Source organism: Artibeus jamaicensis, unplaced genomic scaffold (genome assembly GCF_021234435.1).
Source record: "Artibeus jamaicensis isolate MK-2021 breed Jamaican fruit bat unplaced genomic scaffold, CSHL_Jam_final scaffold_537, whole genome shotgun sequence".
In the NCBI taxonomy this organism is placed as follows: domain Eukaryota; kingdom Metazoa; phylum Chordata; class Mammalia; order Chiroptera; family Phyllostomidae; genus Artibeus; species Artibeus jamaicensis.
This window is the reverse complement of record NW_026522047.1, coordinates 45745770-45769961: the sequence shown is the minus strand read 5'-3', so window position 1 is coordinate 45769961 and position 24192 is coordinate 45745770. Positions and strand designations below refer to the sequence as shown.

Genomic DNA, 24192 nt, shown 5'->3' with positions numbered 1-24192 from the left:
GTCTCAGTGCTTCAGAGGCTGCCGTCAGTCTTCTAACCGGCCTCCCCAAGGTTCTCCTCGCCCCCGGTGCTAGGGCCTTTCCCAATCTTCCTCTTAATCAGCTTGGAGAACTCTTCTTCAATTTGGTACAAAAACTCTTTCTGCTTCTATTGACACCGGTGCTACCCTCTCAGTGCTCAACCCCACTGTCGTAAAACAGCCCCTGCCTCGGAGTAATAAAACAGTTCAGATAGTGGGAATTTCGTATAAACAGGTTCATATTTCTGAACCTATTCATTTTTGTTTATACCCTTTAAGAGATACATACTGCTCTTTCCTCTTTCCTCTGCCCCACCCACTTATTAGGCCAAGACTTCCTAGAGAAGTAGCAGGTTGGAAGATGCTTCTCCTGAAAGGGGAAAATAACCTTATGTTACAGCACCCTGAGTTCTTAACAGTGTCTTAGGATAGAAATCAAGAGATCACCAGAAACCGATGCAGACAAAGGTTTAGTTAGCCTGTGCACAAGGGAACCGGCACTGAAAAGGGCAAGGGAATAGGCTGCTCCCAGAATGCCTGGAGGGAAAGGCTTTTATTGGCAAAGGAGGGGAGAGCCCCAGGGCACTTTCCTTCTTCTGTTGGGTTGCTTGGCAACGATCCCTGTGCCTACGAGGTTGTTCAACTAAGCATACACAGCAGTGGTTTTGATACCTGTCCAGAAGCAAGCAGTTAGAAGAGAGAGAAAATTCTACAAACTTTTTTGTTAAGCAGGGAGTGCAGGGGTGGTGGCGTTCTCATGGTGGGCTTACTCAATGTTTTATCTGGCTGTCTGGTGTCCTTGGATCTGGGCCAGGGGCAGCGGGGCAGTGGCAGCTCTGCAGTTTTTCCTACCTGGGACCCTAAGAATGAATCTGAGGGCACGGGTCCCTCAGCTGTCTCACTTAGGATTTGACAGTGACTGTCAGAATAGACAATCAGGTGAATTAAATGGCCTTTCAGCAGCTTTTATTCTGTTTATGACGGTTCAGCAGCTGAATATGGGAGCGCTGTCATGGGTTGTTCCTGTTGGATCAACTGCCATCTTCTTTATGGAAAAAATTTTAATTAACATTAGCAGAATCCACAGAGCATCTCCTATTAAGATTAGCACTGATCCTTTAAAACCTCTTCCCAGAATTAATATCATATAAGTAAAGAGGCCCTTCAAGCTATGAAGCCACTAACAGCAGATTACCTAACTTGGGGCCTTATTATCCCTTGCACTAGCCCTCGAAACATTCCCATTTTACCTGTGGGAAAAATCCAAAGGATTAGGGTGGATGTTTGTCCCAGATCTCTGAGCAATAAACCACATTGTACCAGAGGCAAGCCATCAATGTTTCTCTCTCTCTCTCTCTGTGTCTCCCTCCCTCCCGTCCCCTCTCTCTAAAAATAAGTAAATAAAATTTGAAAAGAAAAGAAAAACTGGCCAGAGAAGCCCAACAATCAGCTTCAGAGAAAGAAAAACAAGATTGAAAATCCCACAGTTGCTGGTTTGATAAAAAGAGAAAGCTTTGGTTCAGACCAAATAACAACCCGGTCCTACCTGAAACTGAAATTTCCACTCCCGACTACTGCACATGCATTAAACCACAGCCCGCCAACAAAACGACAGCCCTCATTAATACTGGTGGGGAGATATGAACAAGGCTGCAAAAAGCACCAACCTTTAATTATCCCATCTGTCCAAAAAGCAACTCTGTGCACTTTAAATGGCCTAAAGACCATCTGAGGCTTGGCAAATAGATTTGATACAGCTTCCTTCATTTCATGGATATAAGTATATTTATTCATGGCATATATGATTTCTCACGGACTGAAGCTTTCCCTGTAGACAAGTCACTGCGTCTACAGTGGCTGAAGTCCCATTTGGAGAAGATTATTTCTGCTTGGGAAACTCCACACTGATTGAGGAACACGTTTTGCAGATAAGATGCTGCAACAAGTCTGTGCTATTTGTCCAGTTCTGCAACATTTTCCCTGTGCTTTCTTTTCCCACCTTCAACCCTCCAGTGTAGTTCTATGCACTAATGGCATTATTAAAATTCAATTGGCAAAATTTGTAGTAACTCTTCAAATACTTTGGCCAAAAGCATTGCTGTTGGTCCTTTTAAATCTCATCTGGGGGGATACATGGTGATGGGAGACTTGACTTGGGGTGGTGAACACAATATATAGACGACGTGTTACAGAACGGTACACATGAAACCTATATAATTTCATTAACCAATGTCACCCCAATAAAGTCAATAAAAAGGTAAAAAACCCCTCAGACTCACCCCTTTAGAACTCATAAACTCTCACCTTTTGAGATTATTACAGGATGCCCCGTGCATTTGGCTCCTGCTTCTTTTGATCCAGAGCTGATAAAGGGGGACATATTGTAAAGGCTTAATTGTTTCAATGAAAAATAATCATGCTTTAGAAATGAAATCTTTTTATAGTGTACTCCAAGGAAATGAAAACTCAAAACTCACACCCTACAACCTAGAGATTTTGTATACTGAAAAAGATAGCTTAAAAAAAGACTCCCTCTAGACCTGACTTGTGTGGCTCAGTTGGTTGGGTGTCATCCCCAAAACTGAAGGGTTTGCTGGTTCGATTCCCTGTCAGGGCCCATGCCTAGAGTCTCACTGGAAGGGCCCCTATTAGGTACTTTTGACTAAACCCAATAGTGCTAAACTCCAGGGAGTAGAGTCTTGGATACATGTCATACCTAAAGAAGGCACCGAACCTTGGCTGGAACCACACATACTCTGGTGACCTGAAACTGTCAAAATTTAAAGCAGGTGACCTTTGAAGGAAACACCTTTCCCTAAACACTGAATCAGGCCTGTACAAAACTTTTTCTTTACTATTCATTCTTAATTTTTTAATTTTCCTTGGAAAGAACATGGCCTTGTTTACATTTTCTAATCTTCTGTTGAAAGGAGGGAATTTTTCTCCTTATTGAATTTGTCATCAAGAACTTTGATCTAGCCCTGGCTGGAGTGGCTCAGTGGACTGAGCACTGGCCTGTGGTTGGATTCCCAGTCAGGGCACATGCCTGGGTTGCAGGATAGGTCCCCAGTTGGGAGGGTGTGGGAGGCAACTGAACCTCGCATGTCAGAGTTTTTCTCTCTCTCTCTTTCTTCCTTCCCCTCTCTCAAAAAGTAAATAAAATGTATTTTTAAAATTTTGACCTATCCAAGATAATCATGATTTTTGTTTTATTACCTACAGGTTCGAGCTCCTGATTTAAATTCATCATATAAACTAAGCTTACTATGTTGTTCTAATTCTGTTTTGAATTTTTATTATTAAACTCTGTACCTGTTGCTTGTTAACCTTGGACACAAGCTGTTGCTGGTCCATACCTTCCATCTGATGCAAGAGACAACACCTAGGAAAGGTCCTTCCTGATAATAAGGGACAAAAGGATGCTGAAGTTGGAAGACCTGCCTGTTGGTCAGTGAGGCTTTCAGAGAAAGATCTTGATCAATAGGGAGGAATGATAAAGATTAGGATGAGACTGTAAAGGAACACGGTCAGTCAGGAGCATCTGTGGGAGGCATTAGGGCTTATGGGAGGAGTTCTTGCATTCTATGGCATCCCAAGAACCCTCCAGAAATAACTCTGCTTACAGCAAAGCTCTGTAACTGCCTCTCCCCTTAACTTCATTTTTCCTTTCTATAAATACTTCTCCATCTTGGCATGCTGGGCAGGCCGTGCACATGGCTTTCCGTGTCTGCTTATACTGCATTGCATTTTTTTCTTTCGTCCCAAATAAATCCTTTTTGGTGGCAAAATGAGATAGGCAGGCTACTCCCTAGGGCCAGCTGTCAGCAATCCAAAAACTCATTCATTAATCAATCCTAAGGTCTTCCCTCTATAGCAGGGGTGTCAGACTCACTTTGACCAGGGGCCACATCAGCCTGGTGGTTGCCTTCAAAGGGCCAAATGTAATTTTAGGACTGTGGAAATGCAACTACTCCTTAATAGTTAAGTGAGAGCTCAGCTCTGCCCCCTGGTAGAAACAAGGTGCCCAGCAGGATAAAACAAGGTAGAGGGCTGGATTCAGCCTGAGGGCCTTGTGCTTGCCACCTGTGCTATAAAGCCAATTAACTGCTAGACTGAAGGATACTGCTGTCTGCAAGATTTACTTCGACAGGTTTGTTTTGTGCCTTTCAAGATGCATATGGGCACTAGCAAAAAAAACTTTTTTGGGGGGGGGGGTGTTGGTGACCCTCTCTCATTTAAATGCTAAAAAACACACCCTGATGAAGATTTAACCCTGATGCTAATGAGATATGCCCAGCTAAGAGAAGCACCTAGTTCCACTGCAAAGGCCCCCAAAGTCTATATACTTAAATGTCAAAGTCAGACATCATTTTTCCCCCCTCAACTTCCTCACAACTGTTCCTTGGCTTTTGTCAGAGAGCAATATTTCTCCTTTTCCCTTTCAGTGTTGTGTCCCTTGGTGTACGAGCTATTCAATAAACCTTTGCCTGAGTCCTAATTCTTGTGATGAACTCTCTCAATTTCTATCTTGGCGTTTCTTAAGAATCCAGGATTGTTTGGTGGTAGAATTATCACCTGCCATGCGGGAGACCCTGGTTTGATTCCCAGCCAAAACTGTATATTGGTCTCAGATGATCTCTTTTGATTTCTATCCTAGGAGATCAAAAGAACCCAACGGGCCAGTAATAGAAACTCTTAGTCAATACTGACTTACAGTTGACCCAATGAAATATTCCTTGACCATAAAAACAAATGAAATATTGACATATGCTACAACAGGGATGTGCCTTGAAAAAATTATGCTGAGTGAAGTTAATCACAAAGACCATATGTTTTTTATGGATTGCATATGAAAGAACCTGACAGGGAACTCGGTAGAGACAGAAGACAATTAGTGATTGTCCAGGGGAGGTTATGGGGGGAGGAAAATGGGAAGACTGAGAGTGACAGCTCTATAATGTGTACAGTGCAGTATATGTATATCAAATCATCATGGTGTAATCATGAAATATAACTTTATTAGTTAATTATACCTCAGTAAAAGTGGGAGGGAAAGTTTCCAAGTGCAACCCCAAATTACATGATTTATAATAGCTTTGCTTATATCGGTAAAAATAGGAATTAAACGTTAGAGACATTAAATCCATTTACATTTTGAAGTTTTCTGGGGACGCAGGGAAAAACTGGCCTAAAAGTAATTTCCTTTAGTGTCCAACGTACATCTAAGAATGTAATGAACACATCTCACATCTTGTGATTAGGTTGAGAAGAGTCCCAGCCGGGTTCCAGCTTCCCACCAGAGCCTAGAGCTCTAGGGTTCTTTCTCTTAAGGGCCAAATGAGAATGGCTGGGAAAGGGATGGGTGGGAAGTTCGAGGCTTGCAAGGATCAAGACTAAAATGGAGCCAGACTCCGTTACAAACGGTGAGGCCAGATTGTCTGTGTTTCTAAACAAGGGTCACAGTTCCATGCGTGAGGTCGCAGCCTTACGCCAAATCCTGGACCCTCTACAAGATATCAGACCCTCTTATTCGAGGGTGGCCTGGCCTGCCCCACCCTCGTGTGTACTTGCTCCATCTTGAAACTGAATCAGGAATTCTGCTAGCAACGCTGACCACGCCTTCCGACCGAACTGTGGAAAAGACAAAGGAATAAGCCCCAGGCCAGGAACAAGTTCTGTTTAAAAGCTTCTGTTGGTGGGGCGCAGGATGGGGAGGGAGGGAACAGACACATTCTGGGCCTCCGACAGAGCTAGTACTGCAAAGCCACAGGTCCTCCCCGTGCTTGTCACTCAGGCGCGTGGGGGCAGGGACTTACAAACTGTCCAATCAAAGGCCTGCCTGGGATAGGTGGGTGGGGCGACGGCCGGTACAGGCGTTATGACCTTCAGGCCACGCTCTAGTCCACATCGTTGCTCGGCTACCGTAAACGGTCCCCGGTGGCCCTGCCGCAGTCTCTGTGGCGCTGTGATCTCTACCTGGCGTAGACGGGACTCAGGGAGACCCAGGAAACCTAGAAATGGTGAGTATGAGGGCAGGGTACGGAGATGGAGACCTGGGGCTGTTCGAAACCGCTGGAACCTGCCTAGTTGACCGGCCTCCCAGCGGTCAGGTTCGAGTCCGCCTACCTCAGGGTCCCAGGCCACCGCCGGTACCTGTATCTTACCTGGCTGGCAGCGGGCCCAGACCCCGGGCGTCCTGTCCGGTCCCTTCGTGTCCAATTCGGCCCAGCCTAGGAGCTGCCTTGGCAGCTCTACCCCCGCAGCCCCGTTTCTTCCCAGATGGGGCGGTGACGGCGGCGAGGGTCATAAGGGGACAGTCGGTAAGTCCGACTCCCGAGTTTGTGAGTGGGAGGAGCTGTGGTGTGCGGCATCCTGAGTTCCTGCTTTCTCCCTGTCGACACTTGTATTTTCCTGAGTTTTCGAAAGATTGGGGGAGCAGGGTATCAAATTCACGACCCAGTTCCCCTGGCTAAGCTCTACCTGGGGCTGGCGATAAATCCCTAAATTTCCAGATGCCTCTCCTTGTTCCCAAATGGCACGTCCCTTCTCTGATCCACAGTGTCATCCGTGGTGCATCTGAAACAGTCCAATATTTATCTTGTTTATCCACATAGTTATGAACGGCTACTTCTTAAAGACATACTTTCTTCTCTGAACATTTTGCCTGAGAGGAGATCCTCATTCCTCACCCCCAGGACCTTCCGTGGGCACAGACAACCTGTGGGAAGTCCTTTGGGTAGAGGATCTTTTAAAATCTTTCCTGGGTAACCTACCCTGTTAGCACTGCTTCTCCCTGGGTGTGACACCCTGATGAAATTTACTGATTTAAGTTTTCCTTTTTTGGTGAGGGTGAAATATATTTAATCAATAGAGCTTGAAAGATGGGATAAAATAGTTTCAAAGAGGCAAGAGAGTGATGAAGTTCAGAAAAAATCCAGTATTACCAATTTATTTGTTAAGAATTCTGATTTCACTATATTCTTCCCTTCGGCGTGTAGGAAGTTTCTGAGGTACCTCTGTTCTTTACTTTTTGGTGCTTTCAAATGAAATTCCAGAGCTTAGACTTGCAGAGCAGAGTCTAAGCGTTCAAGTATGATTAATTATTACAAAACAATGTCTCGCCATGGAAATAGAATTAACTGACACCCTTTTCTCCAGAACGGAACAGATACTTGGGCTTTTCTGGTTTAACTAAGAAAAGTGAGTTACTATTTTCTTCCCACCTTCCACATTATTACTGGGTTTGAGTGATTTTGCTGGATTGTTCAAATGTCCGGTTTATGTAATTCACATATTAACCGGGCGGTACCCGGCTTCTCAGTGGGGAGCAGAGGCCCTCGGCCAGTGACACTAAGGCCCCTGTTGAGCCTGAACAGGGAAGTACTTGAAGACCCAGTTATTCTTCCTGGGGAGCCTCCCCCTTGCAGGTGTCCCACCTGCTCACACCCACCCTGGAAGGGGCTGGTACACTGAGGAACGCTGCAGCCCTGGGAAGCTGGGAATGCACATGCCCAAGAGGGGGAGTGGGGGTGACACCCTTTCTGAGGTTGTTGTTTCTTAAGTCTACACATTTTTAGAATTATGTTTGAATTTTGCTACAACAGTTTAGGTGCACTCAAGGCGTATTTTTTGCACATGGAGAAGTCTATGAAGATCAGGTGGACAATGGAGTTTATGAATTAGGGAGTTCATTTAGGTCAAAACATTAAACAATATCAAGCTGAGAGTTGCCTCACTTGTGACAATGGAAGCCCAGGGGAGGGGGCACTTCCATGCTTGCAGGAGAGGAGAGGGTGTGTGGAGCGCCTGTGTTTATTCCTGGGGCTGCTCAGGTGTCCCTCCCCTCCTTCCCCAGGGACTGACGCACTCCAGTGGTTCTATCTCAATCAGGGGCACCTAGACCCCAAGTTAGCAATTGTGTTCGCCTATCTGAGTATGAGTTTCCTTCTGAAATGTACAGAAGCTGGCTGCTTACCTGTTTTCATTCTCATATTTTTGAGAAGGGGTCCATTAAATTCCTTTCTCCCTTGAATATTGCAGCTGTTTGATTCTAGTTTCCGTTAGAACTTGGGCTCTTATAATGTAGTTGAATGAGAGAGACGATGTGAATAAGACCAGAAAATAAATCTGTGGTGATATCTCATTGTTTTATTTGTAATCCACCAATGCAATCACCATGTTTTCATATTGCTTATTTCCCACTTGTATTTTTCTTTAGTGAATTGTCCACTTTTTAAAATTTGTTCATTGGAGAGACAGACAGACAGACAGGCCTTGATTTGTTGCTCCACTTATTTATGAATACATTGGTTGATTCTGAATGTGCCCTGATCCAGGAATTGAACCTTCATCCTTCCGCATATCTGGACACACTCTAACCAACTGAGCTACCCAGCCAGGGTATTTTATCCATTTTTAATTGGCTTCTTTGTATTCTTATTGTTCAGTTTTAAGAGTTCTTTGAATATCTTGGATACCCATCATTCATTGGATAAGTTTTTTACAAAAGATTTTTCTCCTATTCTGTGACTTGTCTTTTCATTCATTCAACACTCTTCACACCCAAGAGTTTTTCATATTAATGAAGTGAAACTTTTTTCCCTTTTTTAAAATTATTTTTTTATTTTATTTGATTTTATTGATTATGCCATTACAGTTCTATTCCCCCCTTCATTCCCCTCCACCCTGCACCCCCCGCCCCCACCATTCCCCCCCTTTAGTTTATGACCATGTGTCTCAAGTTCTTTAGATTCTATATTTCCCATACTATTCTTGCTCTCCCCCTATCTATTTTCTGCCTACCATCTATGCTACTTATTTTCTGTACCTTCTCCCCCCTTCTCCTCCTCCCACTCCCCTGTTACTAACCCTCCGTGAGATCTTCATTTCTATGTTTCTGCTCCTGATCTAGCTGTCCTTTTAGTTTGCTTTTGTTTTAGGTGTGATTGTTAATAACTGTGAGTTTGCTGTCCTTTCACTGTTCATCTTTTTTATCTTCTTTTTCTTAGGTAAGTCCCTTAAACGTTTCATATAATAAGGGCTTGGTGAAGATGAACTCCTTGAATTTGATCTTATCTGAGAAGCACTTTATCTGTCCTTCCATTCTAAATGAAAGCTTTGCTGGACAGAGCAATCTTGGTTGTAGGTCTTTGGATTTCACGACTTGGAATACCTCTTTCCAGCCCCTTCTTGCCTGTAAGGTCTCTTTTGAGAAATCTGCTGACAGTCTGATGGGAAGTCGTTTGTAGGTGACTGTCCCTTTATCTCTTGCTGCTTCTAGGATTCTCTCCTTCATTTTAATCTTGGCTAATGTAATTATGATGTGCCTTGGTGTGTTCCTTCTTGGGTGCAACTTCTTTGGGACTCTCTGAGCTTCCTGGATTTCCTAGAAGTCTATTTCTTTTGCCAGATTGGGGAAGTTCTTCTTTATTATTTGTTCAAATAAGTTTTCCACTGGTGGCTGTTCCTTTCCCCCTTCTGGTACCCCTATAATTCTGATGTTGGAGCGTTTAAAGATGTCCTGGAGGTTCCTAAGCCTCTCCTCATTTTTTTGAATTCTTGTTTCTTCATACTTTTCTGTTTTGTCATTTTTTTTCTTCCTTCTGAAGGAAGGAAGAAAAAAGACATTGATTTGAGTCCCTGTTTCCTTCCCATCACTATTGGTTTCCTGTGCAATTCCATTCATTTCAATTAGTTTAGCCTTCATATGTTCCTCTCATTTGTGACTAAAATCAACCAGTTTTGTGAGCATCCTGATCACCAGTGTTTTGAACTGTGCATCTGAAAGTTTTGCTATTTCTTCATCACTTAGAATTAAGGGCTCTGGGGCTTTGAGATCTTCTTGAACCATTTTTGGTCTGTTTGCGCCGATTAAGTATGAGGAGTGGAGCCTTAGATGTTCACCAGGGCGGGCCGCCCAGGTCGCTGGGTTGTGACCCGGTATGTGGGGGTGGGGTCAGAGCAGTGCAATAGCGGACCCCTCTGCTGCTTCCCGCTGCTGGGGCCTGCTCGGTCCGTCTCACTGCTCACTCCCCTGCTGGTCTATCTGTGCTCGAATGTGTGACTGCGGTCAGCCTGCTGCCCTGCGCCCTGCTGCCCTGCGCCCTTGCTGGGTCCGCCCTTCGCTCACTGGGTCGGTCTGTTGCAACCCTACGCCTGGGATCCGCATGCCTGAGTCAGCCTGCCCAAGTTTTCCTGTGCAACCCTGCTCTGCCAGCTGCTGGCTTCACCCCTCTTACCAGCTGAAGAATTCATTGTTATCAAACTTCCAAAAAGTTCAATTTTCTGTGTTTTGGCTGTGTTTTCTGTTGCTAAAATTTTGTTGTCTCTAAACTTGGTTGTTTGAGAAGGCACAGCGTCTCCACCTATGCCTCCATCTTGGCGGAAGTCCTTTATTTTAGTTCATATCTAAAAATGTATTACTAAATACAAGGTTGCCTAGATTTTCTTTCTTTTTTTTTAAGATTTTATTTCTTTCTTTCTAGGAGAGGGGAAAGGAGGAGGAAAGAGGAGAGAAACATCAATGTGTGGCTCTCCTGTGCCCCCCAGAGGAGACCCTGGCCTACAACCCAAGCATGTGCCCTGACTGGGGATCGAATTGGTGACCCTCTGGTTCACAGGCCAATACTCAGTCCACTGAGCCACACCAGCCAGGACTAAATTTTCTCATGTGACATTCTAGGAATTGTTTTTACTTTTGCATTTTACATTTGGATATATGATCTATTTTGAGTTAATCGTTGTGCAAAGTTTAAGTTCTATGTCTACATTCACTGTGTGTGTGTGTGTGTGTGTGTGTGTGTATTATGTCCAGCTTGGTTTGTTTAAAAGGCTTTTTTTTTCTTATAATTGTATTTACTTATTTGTCAAAGATCAGTCACCTGGCTATTTCGGCCATCATCTCTGTTATTGTGAGGTTTTTCCAGCTGTTTTACCTAAAAGGTCATGTCATATGGAACAAAGACACTTTTGTTTGTTGCTTCCCAATCTGTGTATCTTTTATATCCTTTTCTTATTACATGGCCAGGGCTCCCAGGACAGTGTTGAGAGGAGTTGGTGAGAGGAAACCTTGCCCTTCTCCCCATCTTCCAGAAAAGCATCCAGTTTCTCATGATTAAGTGTGATATTAGCAATAGGTATTGTGATGTTTTCTCAAGAAGAGAGAATTCTCCCTTTATTACTAGATTATTATCATAAATGGATTTTGGGTGGTATTAAACTCCTTTTCTTGTTCATTTCCCCTTTTACTTCTGTTGTTAGTGATCTCTATCTTTTCTCTTTTCTCAATTATCTTGACCAGATGTTTATCATTTTATTAATGTTTCAATGGACCAACTTTTGGTTCTCCAAACTAGGAAAGTTTTTTTTTCACACTTTAAACATTTTACTCTACTCTCTTCTTCCTTGCATCTTCCTTGCATGGTTTCTAAGACCATGCAAGGTCTGATTCAATTCTAATCTTTTTTTCTCTATACCTAAAGTATGTTTTCCCTTCTGGCTTTTCTCAATATATTTTCATCTTTGATTTATCTCTAGTTTGAATATTCATGTTTAGTTCACTGAGCTGCTTGTACAATCTGCTGACTATGATTAATTTTAAAAGCTCAGTGATTACTACTTACCTATTTTGTTCTGTTCCTTTGTCTTTTCCTTCAGGTATCCCCATTACATGTGTTTCAATCTTTGGTAATTGCTCTGTAGTTCATGGGTATTGTGTTTTGTGATGTTTGTTCTTTTTGTCTTTGCATTACAGGCTTTGGTAAAAACAGAATATTTTGGGCATATTTTAAGATGCTATTTTGCACTAGCCAGATGGCTCAGTTGGTTGGAGTACCGTCTTATAAACCAAAAGGTTGCCATTCAATCCCCAATTGGGGAGCATGCAGGAGGCAACTAATGGATGTTTCTCTCTCTCACTCCCCTTTCCTCTCTCTAAAACCAATAAATATATGTATAACATAAAATGCTGTTTTATTTTTCTCTTTGGCAATTTTGAAGAGAGTGGTTTGATTGTGATCTCAGTGCTCTGGTGGATCTCAGTTGTTCAAGTTTTTCCTGTTAGGTCAGTAATGATGGCTTCCAAGTTCCTGAAATATCCAATCAGAAACCAGAGTTCTCTGACTTCAGCTGATGATTGACAGATGAGAACTTTTCAGTCTCATCCCTCTTTATTCCCCTTTGACCCACATCTGCACAAAGTGATGAGTGCCTTGGTGCTCCTTCCTTTAAAGGTGGCAGGAGATTCAGCCCTCTGAGGCCCTGATCTTGCATGTGAACCATAACTAACCCAACCCTCAACTTTACAAAAAGTTCAGGCATCTCTTCTTGCTCTCTCAAGACATTTCATGACTGCTGGAGAGGTCTCACCTCAGTTGTGGAAGTAATAAGCCCTTCATACACTCTTGGCCATGTGTGCTGTCAACACCCAAGGAATGTGACATATGCTCAGGGCTTGAGGTACCATGCTGCCTTGCTCCACATGGGAGCTTGGGAACTAGAGACCTTGGGAGTGCAACCTCTAGGGTGGCCAGTTGGGAAACACGTACTCCTGCAAAAGTAAAAATGGAGATCTTATGTCCTTTTGGAGGAAAGCACTGCTGAATCCTCCCATCCATGTATGTTATACTCACAGGCAGATTTGCCTTCAAACCTTTGTGGATTTCACCTAACACAGTTGCAGTTGTTAACTTTCAGTCTGATCCTCAAGGTCAAGAAGGTGCAGGGCGGTGTTCTTTTTCTGCCATATAGAGCACTTCTGGCTCTGGCAGGTGTGGCTCTGTGGATTGAGTGCTGACCTGCAAACCAAAGTGTTGCTGGTTTGATTCCCAGTCAGGGCTTGTGCCTGGGTTGTGGGTCATGGTCCTGGTGGGTGGCACAAGAGAGGCAACCACGCATTGATCTTTCTCTCCCTTTCTTTCTCCCTCCCTCCTTTCTCCTCTCTCTAAAAATAAATAAAAAATAAAATATTTTTTTAAAAAGCACTTCTGACATATTTCTTACTGTGTGTGCCGATATCTGCCAAAAATTGTCTCCAGGCAGCCCTGAGTCACATGAATATAGAGATTTTGTAGTCTCAGTTGTTCCTTTTTCCTAATGTCCGAACGCAAAGTTCCCATTAACTTTCTAGCCCATCAAATTGGACTGAGAAAGCAGAACTGAGTCTGGGGTAAAGATTATACAAGGCAAAAACAATATGTTTTTTCAAAAATATTTCAATTTTGCCAGCTGTGTCTGGCTACTTCTAGAGGCCTGGCATACTTTAGGGGGTGATAATGGCCAGCTGCACCTCATTATATTCTGGATTTCTACTGATGAAAATGGAAGGGCTTCCTTTTCTTTATTCATTAAACTTTAATACAGATTTGACCCTCTGCCTTATGTAGGACTATAAATGATGGGTAATGAGGAAGGAAATGAAAGAGTTTTTCTCACAATGGTCTTAAAATATTTGTTTTATTTGTATAGCATTTCTGTCACTTCTTAGCATGCTCTGTACCCTGCCATTAGAGAAAAATGAGATGTAATGTGATCACAGTAAAAGTGTGTAAATCATTTCCCTGTGTTCATTGTGCTGTTAAATTTATAAGAAAGTAAGTATGGACAGAGAGTAAGCTTCCGATGATCAAGTCATAGCATAAGTGTTTGAAGATGACAGAATCATTCATAAGCTTCCTATATGTGGAGTCCACATGTCACGTTCAGTCAGTCTCACACATCCTATTGTAAGCATGCTTGGTATGTTTTAGGATGCTGTGGCCATCGAAGACGTGACTGTGGACTTTACCCTGGAGGAGTGGGCCTTACTGGATCCGCCACAGAAGAAACTGTTTAGAGATGTGATGCAGGAAACTTTCAAGAACCTGGACTCAGTAGGTAAGGATGACAACTTTTCCTTGACTTGGTCAATTAGAGAACAAGTATTCTTTGCTCATCATCTTTTTCCCATGTTGTGAAGTATGGAAAAGGACATTGGTAAATAAATTAAGCATGGTCACAGCTAACAATGAATATAGAATCTAACAATTTTGTAATAATTTTTAATATTTGTAATCATTTTTCTGGGTCTACATTTTAGGCAAAAAATGGGAAGATCATGACATTGAAGATCAGGACAAAAACCATGGGGGGGAACTAAGGTGAGTGACAGTCACAACAGAAAGTACAGTCTCATGAGAGAATCCTGGTGTGAATTTTTTTTTAAAAGGAAACAAAATAAATAACTCCTGTTTCAGATTTAGTTATTCTTTTTTTGTTCTTCTTTAATCCTCATCCAAGCATATGCTTACTGATTTTAAAGTGACAGGAAGGGGAAGAAAGAGAAACACCTATGTGAGAGAGAATCATCCTTCAGTCCTGCCATATACACCCCAACCAGGGGTTGAAACTGTCACTGAAATACGTGTCCTGACCGCGGATCTAACCCGCAACCTTTTGGTGTACAGGACAATGCTCCAACCAACTGAGCCACTCAGCGAGGGCCAAATTTGGTTAGTCTTAAGAATTTTTACCAGAAATACTTTCTTTATATGTGACATAAATATTTGGTGTTTGCAAAATAGTTTACTTGGAAACTTATTAATAAGCTTTGTATATGAATATCACTGTTTTGATAATTGTAAGGGAAAAGTCCTCCTGGAAAGCATTCAGTATATTTAACTTCAGAGAATTCAGATAAGGCAGGAAATTTACACTTGTCCTAAAACCCTAATAAATATTTTGAAAAATATTATTTAAAAAATTATTTATAATGTGCTTCTCATTTTTTGCAGAAGTCAAATGGTAGAAAGACTCTATGAAAGTAAAGAGCATAGTCAATGTGGAGAAAATTGCAGCCTTATCTCAAATCTCAGTCTGAACAAGAAAAGCACTGCAGTAAAACTACATGAGTGCAATACATGCGGGAAAGTCTTCACACATCATTTTTCCCTTAATTGGCACATCAGGTGTCACACTGGACAAAAACCATATGAGTATCTGAAATATGGAGAGAGGCCATATAAATGTAAGATTTGTGGGAAAGCTTTTATTTTCTCAAGTTTATTTAAAATACATCAAAGGATGCACACTGAAGAGAAGACCTATCATTGCAAGGAATGTGGGAAAGCCTTCCGTTTTCATGCAACTTTGCAAATACACGGAAGGATTCACACAGGAGAAAAACAATATGAATGTGAGGAATGCGGAAAACCTTTCATGTGGCTCACAAGTTTCCGAAGACACATGGCAATGCACAATATATATGGTCCTTATAAATGTAAACAATGTGGGAAAGTCTTTAGATATCACCGTGCTTTTCAATCACATGAAAGGACTCACATAGGAGAGAAATCCTATAAATGTAAGCAGTGTGGAAAAGCTTTCAATTCTCAACGAGGTTTCCAAGCACATCAAAGATATCATCAAGGAGAAAATCCCTATCAGTGTAAACAATGTGGAAAAGTCTTTAGATATCCTCATACTTTTCAAGCACATGAAAAGATTCACACAGGAGAGAAACTCTATGAATGTAAGCAATGTGATAAAATTTTCAATTCTCGTCGAGGTTTCCAAGTACACGAAAGATATCACAAAGGAAAGAAGCCTTATGAATGTAAGAAATGTGGCAGTGCTTTCAGTTCTCATCAAGGTTTTGAAATACACGTAAGAAGAAATCACAAGGAAGAGAAACCCTATGAGTGTAAGCAATGTGGTAAAGGTTTCATTTGTCATCGAGGTTTCCAATTACATGAAAGAAATCACAAGAGAGAGAAAGCCTCTGAAAGTAAATGTGGTACAGCTTTTGGTTATTACCATTACTTACAATTACATGGAGGAACTTATACTGGAGAGAAATCCTATGAATGCAAGGAATGTGGGAAAGCCCTAGGCAGTAGCAAAGCCTTAAAGATACATGAGAGACTGCACACAGGAGAGAAACCCTACAAATGTATGCAGTGTGGCAAAGCCTTCAGGAATCCATCCGGATTTCGGTCACATGTGAAAATACATGCTGGAAATAGACCATATCAGTGTAAGGAATGTGGGAAAGCCTTCATTTATCCATCACGCGTTCGAGCACACATGCGAGTACATGATGTAAATAGACCTTATCGATGTAAGGAATGTGGGTTAGCATTTTATTTTCCCAGTACATTACGCAGGCATGAAATGACTCACACTGGAGAGAAACCCTGTGAATGTAAATACTGTGGTAAAGCCTTCAGAGATCACAGTTACTTAAAAATACATGAGAGAAGTCACACTGGAGAGAAACCCTATGAATGTAAGCAATGCGGTAAAGCTTTTTCTTCTCAGCTAGGTTTCCAGGTACATACAAGAAGTCACACTGGAGAGAAACCATATGAATGCAAAGAATGTGGGAAATTCTTTAATTATCCCAGTTCCTTCAGAAGGCATAAAAAGACTCACAGGATTCATCTTCTTGAATGTAAACAGCATAAGAAAATCTGATCCACATTCCTACATGTGAAAAAAAAAAGAAATGTGAATGTAACATAACAAAGCTTGATAGAAATTCACATGTAATGTTCTAGAAGACTTTCGACATGAAAAAGTTATTATAAATGTAAGTATATTGTGTTTATCAAGCCTCCTTAAAGTACTTTGTTGGACTGTGGATTTCTACTAATTATTTTCAGAACTGAATATTCAGATAATTCTGTGAGTCATCATTCAACAATAAATAATATATAAGATTATAGGTAGTATTTCTTCTTTAAATCAGTGAATAGTATTTTATATTTTCATTTTGAAACCTGTTAGAGTCATAGGTGAATTGAAGTGTATTTCTAATATACAGTTTAATTTTTCGATAATGTTCTGTCTGTTGTGTGTTAAGGGGACACTGAAAAATCAAAGTTTGGTTTTTGTAGGGATTTTCCTGCTGGTTTTGTGTGACAGTTTCTAGATATCTTTAGTCCATTATGTGTATATTCTACCTTTCTTTTGGGGAATGGTGGGTATAGGAGCCTTTTTTTACTTTCACACTAAGAAACCATTGTAGTACATTTTTCAAGTGTGCAAGTATATGATAGTTTTATGTGAATTACTGTTTTCATACTGATTTCTCCTGGGCAACAGCAGGAGGCTGAGAACTAGAAGAATGACAGTTAGTGGCAGAACATGGGTAATGAGCTAATTCCCTTCAGCCACAGCTGTCACATGTTTATCAGATCTGCTTCCTTACTTAATCCCACAACATTTACAAATGGCTCTAGAATTTGTTGACATAAGTCACTCCATTAGTCTTTCTCCCCACACCCTTTTACTATAGAGGCGTCCAAGACTCTACAGACCAGCCGTGGTGGACATAAATTACCCAGGGCATTCTTATTCAAAGACTGTTTTCCTCTGCCCGTGCTACATATGGTTAGAACAGCCAACACTGACAACTGACAAGATCTTTTTATCGTGGAGTTCCTCCCAGACCCTGAGTTGGTCTGCTCCATTGCCTGCTACCAATTTTGCCTTGGATCATGAATGCAGAACCCTCAGGCTTTCTAACTAGAGTTCTCATTGAAGAGATGCTAGTACTTTCAGCACAGAGCTGAAAATGATGCCCCTGGTATATCTCATCTACAGGGGGAAATATGTTTCCTTCACATTCCTGCAGTCTGTTCTCAAGGTCACTTTTCTAGACTTATTGGCCACTCTGGGAGTCTCTTACAAGCATATGAATGATGAGAAAATTTATAAATTTTATAGGCAGTGTGCTCCCACCACACCTGATGGACTCCCTGCAGAGATGCTGTATTTTGTCCCTAGTTCAAACAGGCCATCCCTGATCAAAGATTGAACACAAACAGCAGATCTGTTAGTTAAACTCCAGGCAATCACGTTAGGGTTAAAGAACTCCCTGGCCAAGAATTGAACTCATTTACACAATTTTATAGTTCCTTTGGCTTCTGCCAATATGTAGCTGTCTCATCCCACCAATAGCAACAACTCCTTATCTAGTGTTACTTCTTTGGCATAAACTCTGGGAATATTTTTTATGTTTCATTGCTTTCAGAAAGAGAGGAAGGGAGGGTCAGAGAAACATTGATGCGAGAGAGGTGTCAATCAGTTGCCTCCCATATGTGCCCGTACCAGGGATTGGGGATCAAAGATCAAACCTGCAACCTAGGTATGTGCCCTGACCAGGAATCAAACCCATACCCTTTCAGTTATGGGACGATGCTCCAACCAACTGAACCACACTGCCCAGGGCTCTGGGGATATCTTGCTTCACAGTAACCAAGTAAAGTCAAATCTGCACACATTAAACCTCAGTCTGCAGAGGCTCATTTTATTGCTCAGGGAAATAAATTGAGTCAGATTTCTGACACATGTACTGACACCTCAGATATGATGCTATTAACCTTGGTTCTTTGGGCCCACATAATACTAAGCCATTTAAAGGCCTCTTACCTAAAGTTCCAGGCAAAATTGAAGAAACTTTTTTCTTCTGCCATGGCTCATTTAGTGACTGACAAAGGCACCTAATGTGAGAAAATGCACCACTGGTAATATAATCAACATACTTTCCATACCATGGAAAGGGTCCCTACAGCTAACAGCAAATATAGTTTTTAGTAGCCCCTCACCCCATCTGCTTCTGCTTGCTATGCTCACACCATGGTAGAAACTCATAGACAAATTACTTGTCCTATCATATGTGATCATACTGAAAAAGCAGGCACTTAACAAAAGACACTCTAGAAATTAAAACAAAACACTGGGCTCTTAAAAGAAGACATTCCATGGACCTTGCATCTCTCTTATGACCCTCTTCCACTCTCACAGGTCGGCCTAATTGCTTGGAGGAAACTTGCTTCTAAATGGACCTTACTGCTGTGTGAGGCATTAGTTAGATTCAGTGCTCAGTCCTTAGGGCCTGTTGCTGTTGTGATCATCAGGCTTACCAGACATTTCTGTCAGAACGCTCTCTCCTACTGGTCTCTCCAGTAAACCAATGATCTTTGGTTTACGGGAACAGTGTGTCCCAGCCACAACTCCTACATCCCACTCCTGGGATTCCCTGTGTATCTACTTCATTTTCGGCCCATTTCTTCAAAACCCCTCCACCCGTCCATTATAAATAGGCTGACTTCCTACCAATTACACTCATGCAGTCATTGTCCTGGGAGGCACTGGTGCTGACCTGGGCACAAGTGATCATCCAACAAGCAACCCATTAATGCCAATGTGGTAACATCAAAAACACTAAAAAAAATACATATCACAGCTAATGATTCAGATGGCTTCCTCGACGGAAAACCCTACAGTAGCTGATGACATCTTGGCTTTGGTGTATTTAGTAGCAACCAGAGAGAGTTGTGTTCCCCTAAAACGGCTGCTGGCCACACGTGGGTGGGCTACCCTGCGAAGGTGCCACCAAAACCACAACACAGACAAAATCACATTACTAAGCAGTTAGAACCATTCTGGAACCATACTCTCCTGGATTTCTCCAACACCCGAGGATGACTGGACTCAAAAGGGTTTTGTCAGGTTTGACAGTTTAGTTATAATACATTGTTTGTGCTTTTTACATGCCTTTTAACTTATGTTCAAATTCATTCAGAGGACATGTGACACAGTTCAGTCAACAAACTCAGGAGTAAAAAAAAAAAGCCCAGGAGAGAACTTTAATAAAGGTGCTGAGCTCACTTTTGATATTTGATCTTTAATCAGTGTCGATAACCTGCACACCCTGCCCAACCCACGTAGGGAAACCTATGATGTTGACACGTCTCTCTCTGAGTGAGCAGGTAAAAGAGTCAAACCTTGAATATTTCCAGCCTCTAATCCTACACATCTTAAAGGGCCAACCCATTCTTCTTTTTGGAAGCCACCTAAATGAAGTTACCTTTTAGAAGGTACCTCTGAGTAATAATTTTTCTCTTCATTTCATGCATGTGGTGACATAGCCTTGACATTTGGTCCTATTTTAAGTAAGGTGTTAATCCAGCCCTCAAAAGAGCAATGATAGCCCTGACCAATGTGCCCAGTTGGTGGAGCATCATCCTGCAAAGGAAAGAGTCGCTGGTTTGATACCCGGTCAGGGTGTGTACAGGAGATAACCAATTAAACTCTCTTGCATTGATGTTTCTCATCCTCTCTTTCTGCCACCATTCCCCTCTCTCTAATAATAAATCTTTTTTTTAAAAAGGGCAATGATAGCTCAGGCTCAGTGGATAAAGCACCTGTGAACCAGAAGGTCACTGGTTCAATTCCCCATCAGGCCACATGCCTGGGTTGCAGGTCAGGCGCCCAGGTGGGGGTGTGCCAGAGGCAACCCATCGAAGTATCTCTCACACATCAGTGTTTCTCTCCCTTTCTTCCCCCTTCCCTTCTGATATCTCTAAAAATTAATAAAATACTTTTTGAAGGGCAATGATAAAACAAGGTAATCAATGGAAAAGTTTTTTCAGGTGACAAATAGCTGTCCACTGTGGGGAATTTCGAGAAGATGAGGGGGAAAAATTCAAAATGCAGAGATTCTATTATATTTTTAGATTCAGTGGCTACAAAAGAAAACCTTTGAAACCACACACAAGGTGATTTTGAAATCACCCACTAGGGTGATTTCAAAGCTGCAGGATTAATCATTAAAAATGGCATAGTGTCATAAGGGAAATAAAGAACAACACAAGTGAATGAATAGTTTCTGTCCCAACATGTAAATAGCTTGGAGTGCCCATTCTCATCCTCACAACAATAAAATACTGAAAAACATGTAGAGCAACATTTCTTCTTAGATTCGTGAGAAGTTTAAGGTTATATGGCAACCCCAAAACGAGAGACTGGAGACTATGGAGAATTGACACTTACTGAAAGTAGAGGCCAATGGAGTTAGCAACCACCAGGAATGTGTGAACTATAGTAGATGAATTGCTGACACAGTAAAAACTAGCTTAAAATTTACAAACTCAAAGTCGGGGCCTGTCTTTAGGCTGCTCCCCACAGTTCATGAATTTTTTGGCAGGAACCCAAACAGGGTTCCTGTCTAATAGTGAATCTTGGGGGAAAATTGCCTCATGCTTCTTGCAAGTAATGGGAAAATATTTTTATACACACACAAAGCATTCTGTTCTCTGTAACACAGGCTATCCCTCAAAGAAAACTACTTTGCCAAGGCCTTTGCATAGTGAAAGAGTGGTCAGACATCATCTAGACCCTTCAGGTTTATTCTCTGACAAACAGGGAGGAGTCAAGGCTAAGAACATGCTTTATTGGATGGCCAATAGACATATGAAAAGATGCTCAATGTCACTAGTCAGAGAAATGCACATTAAAACCACAATGACATATCACTTCACATCTGTCAGAATGGCTATCAATAAATCAATAAGTGCTGGTGACCATATGGAGAAGAGGGAACCCTTTTGCACTGTTGGTGGAATGCAGATTGGTGTAGCCACTGTGTAAAGCAGTATGGAGGTTCCTCAAAAAATTAAAAACAGACTGCCTTATGACCCAGCAATTCAGCAATTACACTTCTGGGTATATATCTGCAGAAACCAGAAACACTAATTCAAAAGAATATGTATACCCCTATATTTATCGCAGCATTATTTACAATAGCCAAAATGTGGAAGCAACCAGTGCCCATCAATAGATGAGTGAATTAAAAAAAAAAAGCCATGGCACATATATACAATGGAATATTACTTTTTCATGAAAAAGAACAAAATCTGCCCTGGCTGGTGTGGCTCAGTGGATTGAGCACCAGCCTATGAATCAAAGGGTCTTCAATTCCTAGTCAGGGCACATGCCTGGGTTGCAGGTCCAGTCCCCGGGTGGGGTGGGCACACAAGAGGCAATCACGCATTGATATTTCTCTCCCTCACTTCCCCTCTCTAAAAATAAATCTTTAAAAAAAAACAATGAAATCTTACCATTTGGAATAGCATGGATGGACCTAAAGGGTATTATGCTAAGTGAAATAAGTTGATCAGAGTAAGACATACCATATGATTTCAATTATAGTGGAATCTAAATAACAATATAAGCAAAACAGAAATAGACTCACAGATACAGAAAACAAACTGATGGTAGACAGAGGGGGGAGAATTGGGGGACTGGATGAAAAAAGAGCTAATTACAAAATAGAGGGATGTAAAGTACAGTATAGGAAATATAGTCAATAATATTGTAATAACTATGTATGGTGCAAGGTGGGTACTGGGAATATTCAGAAGGAACACTTCATAAAGTATGTGATTGTCTAACCACTATGCTGTACACCTGAAACTAATATAAGATAATATACAATGTAAACTGTGATTGAAAGTAAATAAATAAATAATTAAGACTAGAGCTGTGATATGACCCAGCAATCCCTCTTCTGGGTATTGACCTAAAAAAATTTAAAAGCATTTATTTATAAAGATATATGGATCCCTATGTTCATCACAGCCTTACAGTGGACAAGATGCGGAAACAACCTAAGTGCCCTTTGATGGACGTAACTGGGTAAAGAAGATGTGGTACATATACAATGGAATACTACTCAGCCATAAGAAAAGATGACATTTGTGACAACATGAATGGATCTTCAGAGTATCATGCTCAGCAAAAAAAAAAAAAAAGATTAAAAAGGACAAGAACCATAAGATTTCACTCATACATGGGATATAAAACAAAAAGCAACAAATGAACAAACAAAACAGACAAATTCATAGACACAATGGAATAGTGGTTACCAGAGGGGAAGGAGGATGAGAGGAAGATGAACAGAGAGAAGAGGGTCAAATATATGGTGATGGAAGAAGATTCAACTCTGGGTGGTGAGCACACAATGCAAAGGTACAGATCATGTATTATAGAATAGTGCATGTGAAGCTTATATTGTTATTAACCAATATCATCCAAAATCAGTTTAATTTTTAAAAAGAGAACAAGCAGAAGCAAGAAGGAAGGAAGGAGCCCTGCCCTTGGTCTTGTGCTCAGCCTTGCAGGCGCTGTCCCACAGGATGGTGGGGGCTGAGTGTACATGCAGTTTGTTGCCCTGAGCCCCCACTTGCCAGCCTGGGGGGCTTTACCAGTTCCAGCCCAGCTCTATCACAAACAGGTTGTTGATCATTATGAATATCCTAGAAATGTGGAGTCTTGACATCTAAAAATGCTGGAACAGGATTGGTGGGGGCTTCAGCATGTGGTGATGTAATGAAATTACAGATTCAAGTGGATTAAAAGGGGAAGATCATGGATGTCAGATTTAAAACACTTGACTGAGGTTCTGCAATTGCCTCCAGTTCATTAGCCAGCCATTAAATGGGTGAAAGGGAAGACAAGGGAAGATGGTGAAGGGAGCATTGACCATCGAAAACACAGATCATCACTCTGGCCAGGTGGCTCAGTTGGTTGAAACATTGTCTCCTACACACACACAAAAAAATGTTGCTGGTTCAGTTCCAGTCATGGTGCATATGGAAGACAACCAATCAATGTTTCTCACATCGATAGTTTTCTCTCCTCTCTCCTTTCTTTCTCTCTAAAATCAATAAATGTATCCTTGTGTGAGGATTAAAAAAAAAGAAAGAAATAGATATCACCAAGGAACTATGCTCTCCTCCTGCTCTCTGCTGGCTGAAGATGCAACCAAGGCCACCCTGGCCAATTACAAGCTGAAACAAAAACCCAAGAAAGGAAAAACAGGGAAGAAATGAGCCTTTGATGAAGCCTTCAGCAGCACACCTTTGCCTACCTGCTGTGCAATTAAGGTAGATTTCAGAAGCTCCTTGCACTAAAGTAAAAGAGCCATGAGATACATCATTGTGGCTCTGATGCAAGCAAAATACAGTTTAATAGTCCTGAATTCTGTGGTATTTTTTGCTTCACTTTTATGGCCTTCACTTATTTTATGTATAGTTTGAATATTGTGTATGGCCTCAAAATTGAAATCAGTAATGAAGTCTCAAGTTTTGATAGTCCATGAACTGCAGAAATATCTATTTTACCTGAATCTGTTTTGGGAAAGATTGCCTTGGTATGATTATCTGATAGAACTAAGCATTGTATATAAAACATCTGCATATATGCAGTATATTAAATTTTGTAAGACAAGAAAAAAGGAGGGAAGGAAAAAAGATCAAATAGAGCATTTTCTCCCAAGCTATCAATGAAACTTAAACCATAATTTAAGGTATATGAAAATCAGGGAAAATGACTAAGTTGAAGTTATATTTT

The 24192-nt window shown here is 41.5% G+C and overlaps 1 protein-coding gene across 1 annotated transcript; it reads left to right on the top strand.

Annotated features, from left to right (window-relative positions):
* Positions 1–5950: 5950 nt before the first annotated feature.
* On the top strand, positions 5951–23953 carry LOC119038848 (zinc finger protein 709-like). The gene is made up of 4 exons (XM_037131382.2): positions 5951–6038; positions 13764–13890; positions 14093–14153; positions 14787–23953. Exons 1-4 carry the CDS (start codon positions 6036–6038, stop codon positions 16465–16467), a joined length of 1872 nt encoding a protein of 623 aa, XP_036987277.2. The 5' UTR covers positions 5951–6035; the 3' UTR covers positions 16468–23953.
* The last annotated feature ends 239 nt before the right edge of the window (positions 23954–24192 follow it).

Bases quoted from the DNA above. Each gene is read 5' to 3' on its own strand.
- LOC119038848 (XM_037131382.2), top strand. The intron at 13,891-14,092 runs GTAAGGATGACA...TCTACATTTTAG, and splicing joins CAAGAACCTGGACTCAGTAG to GCAAAAAATGGGAAGATCAT. The intron at 14,154-14,786 runs GTGAGTGACAGT...CATTTTTTGCAG, and splicing joins AACCATGGGGGGGAACTAAG to AAGTCAAATGGTAGAAAGAC.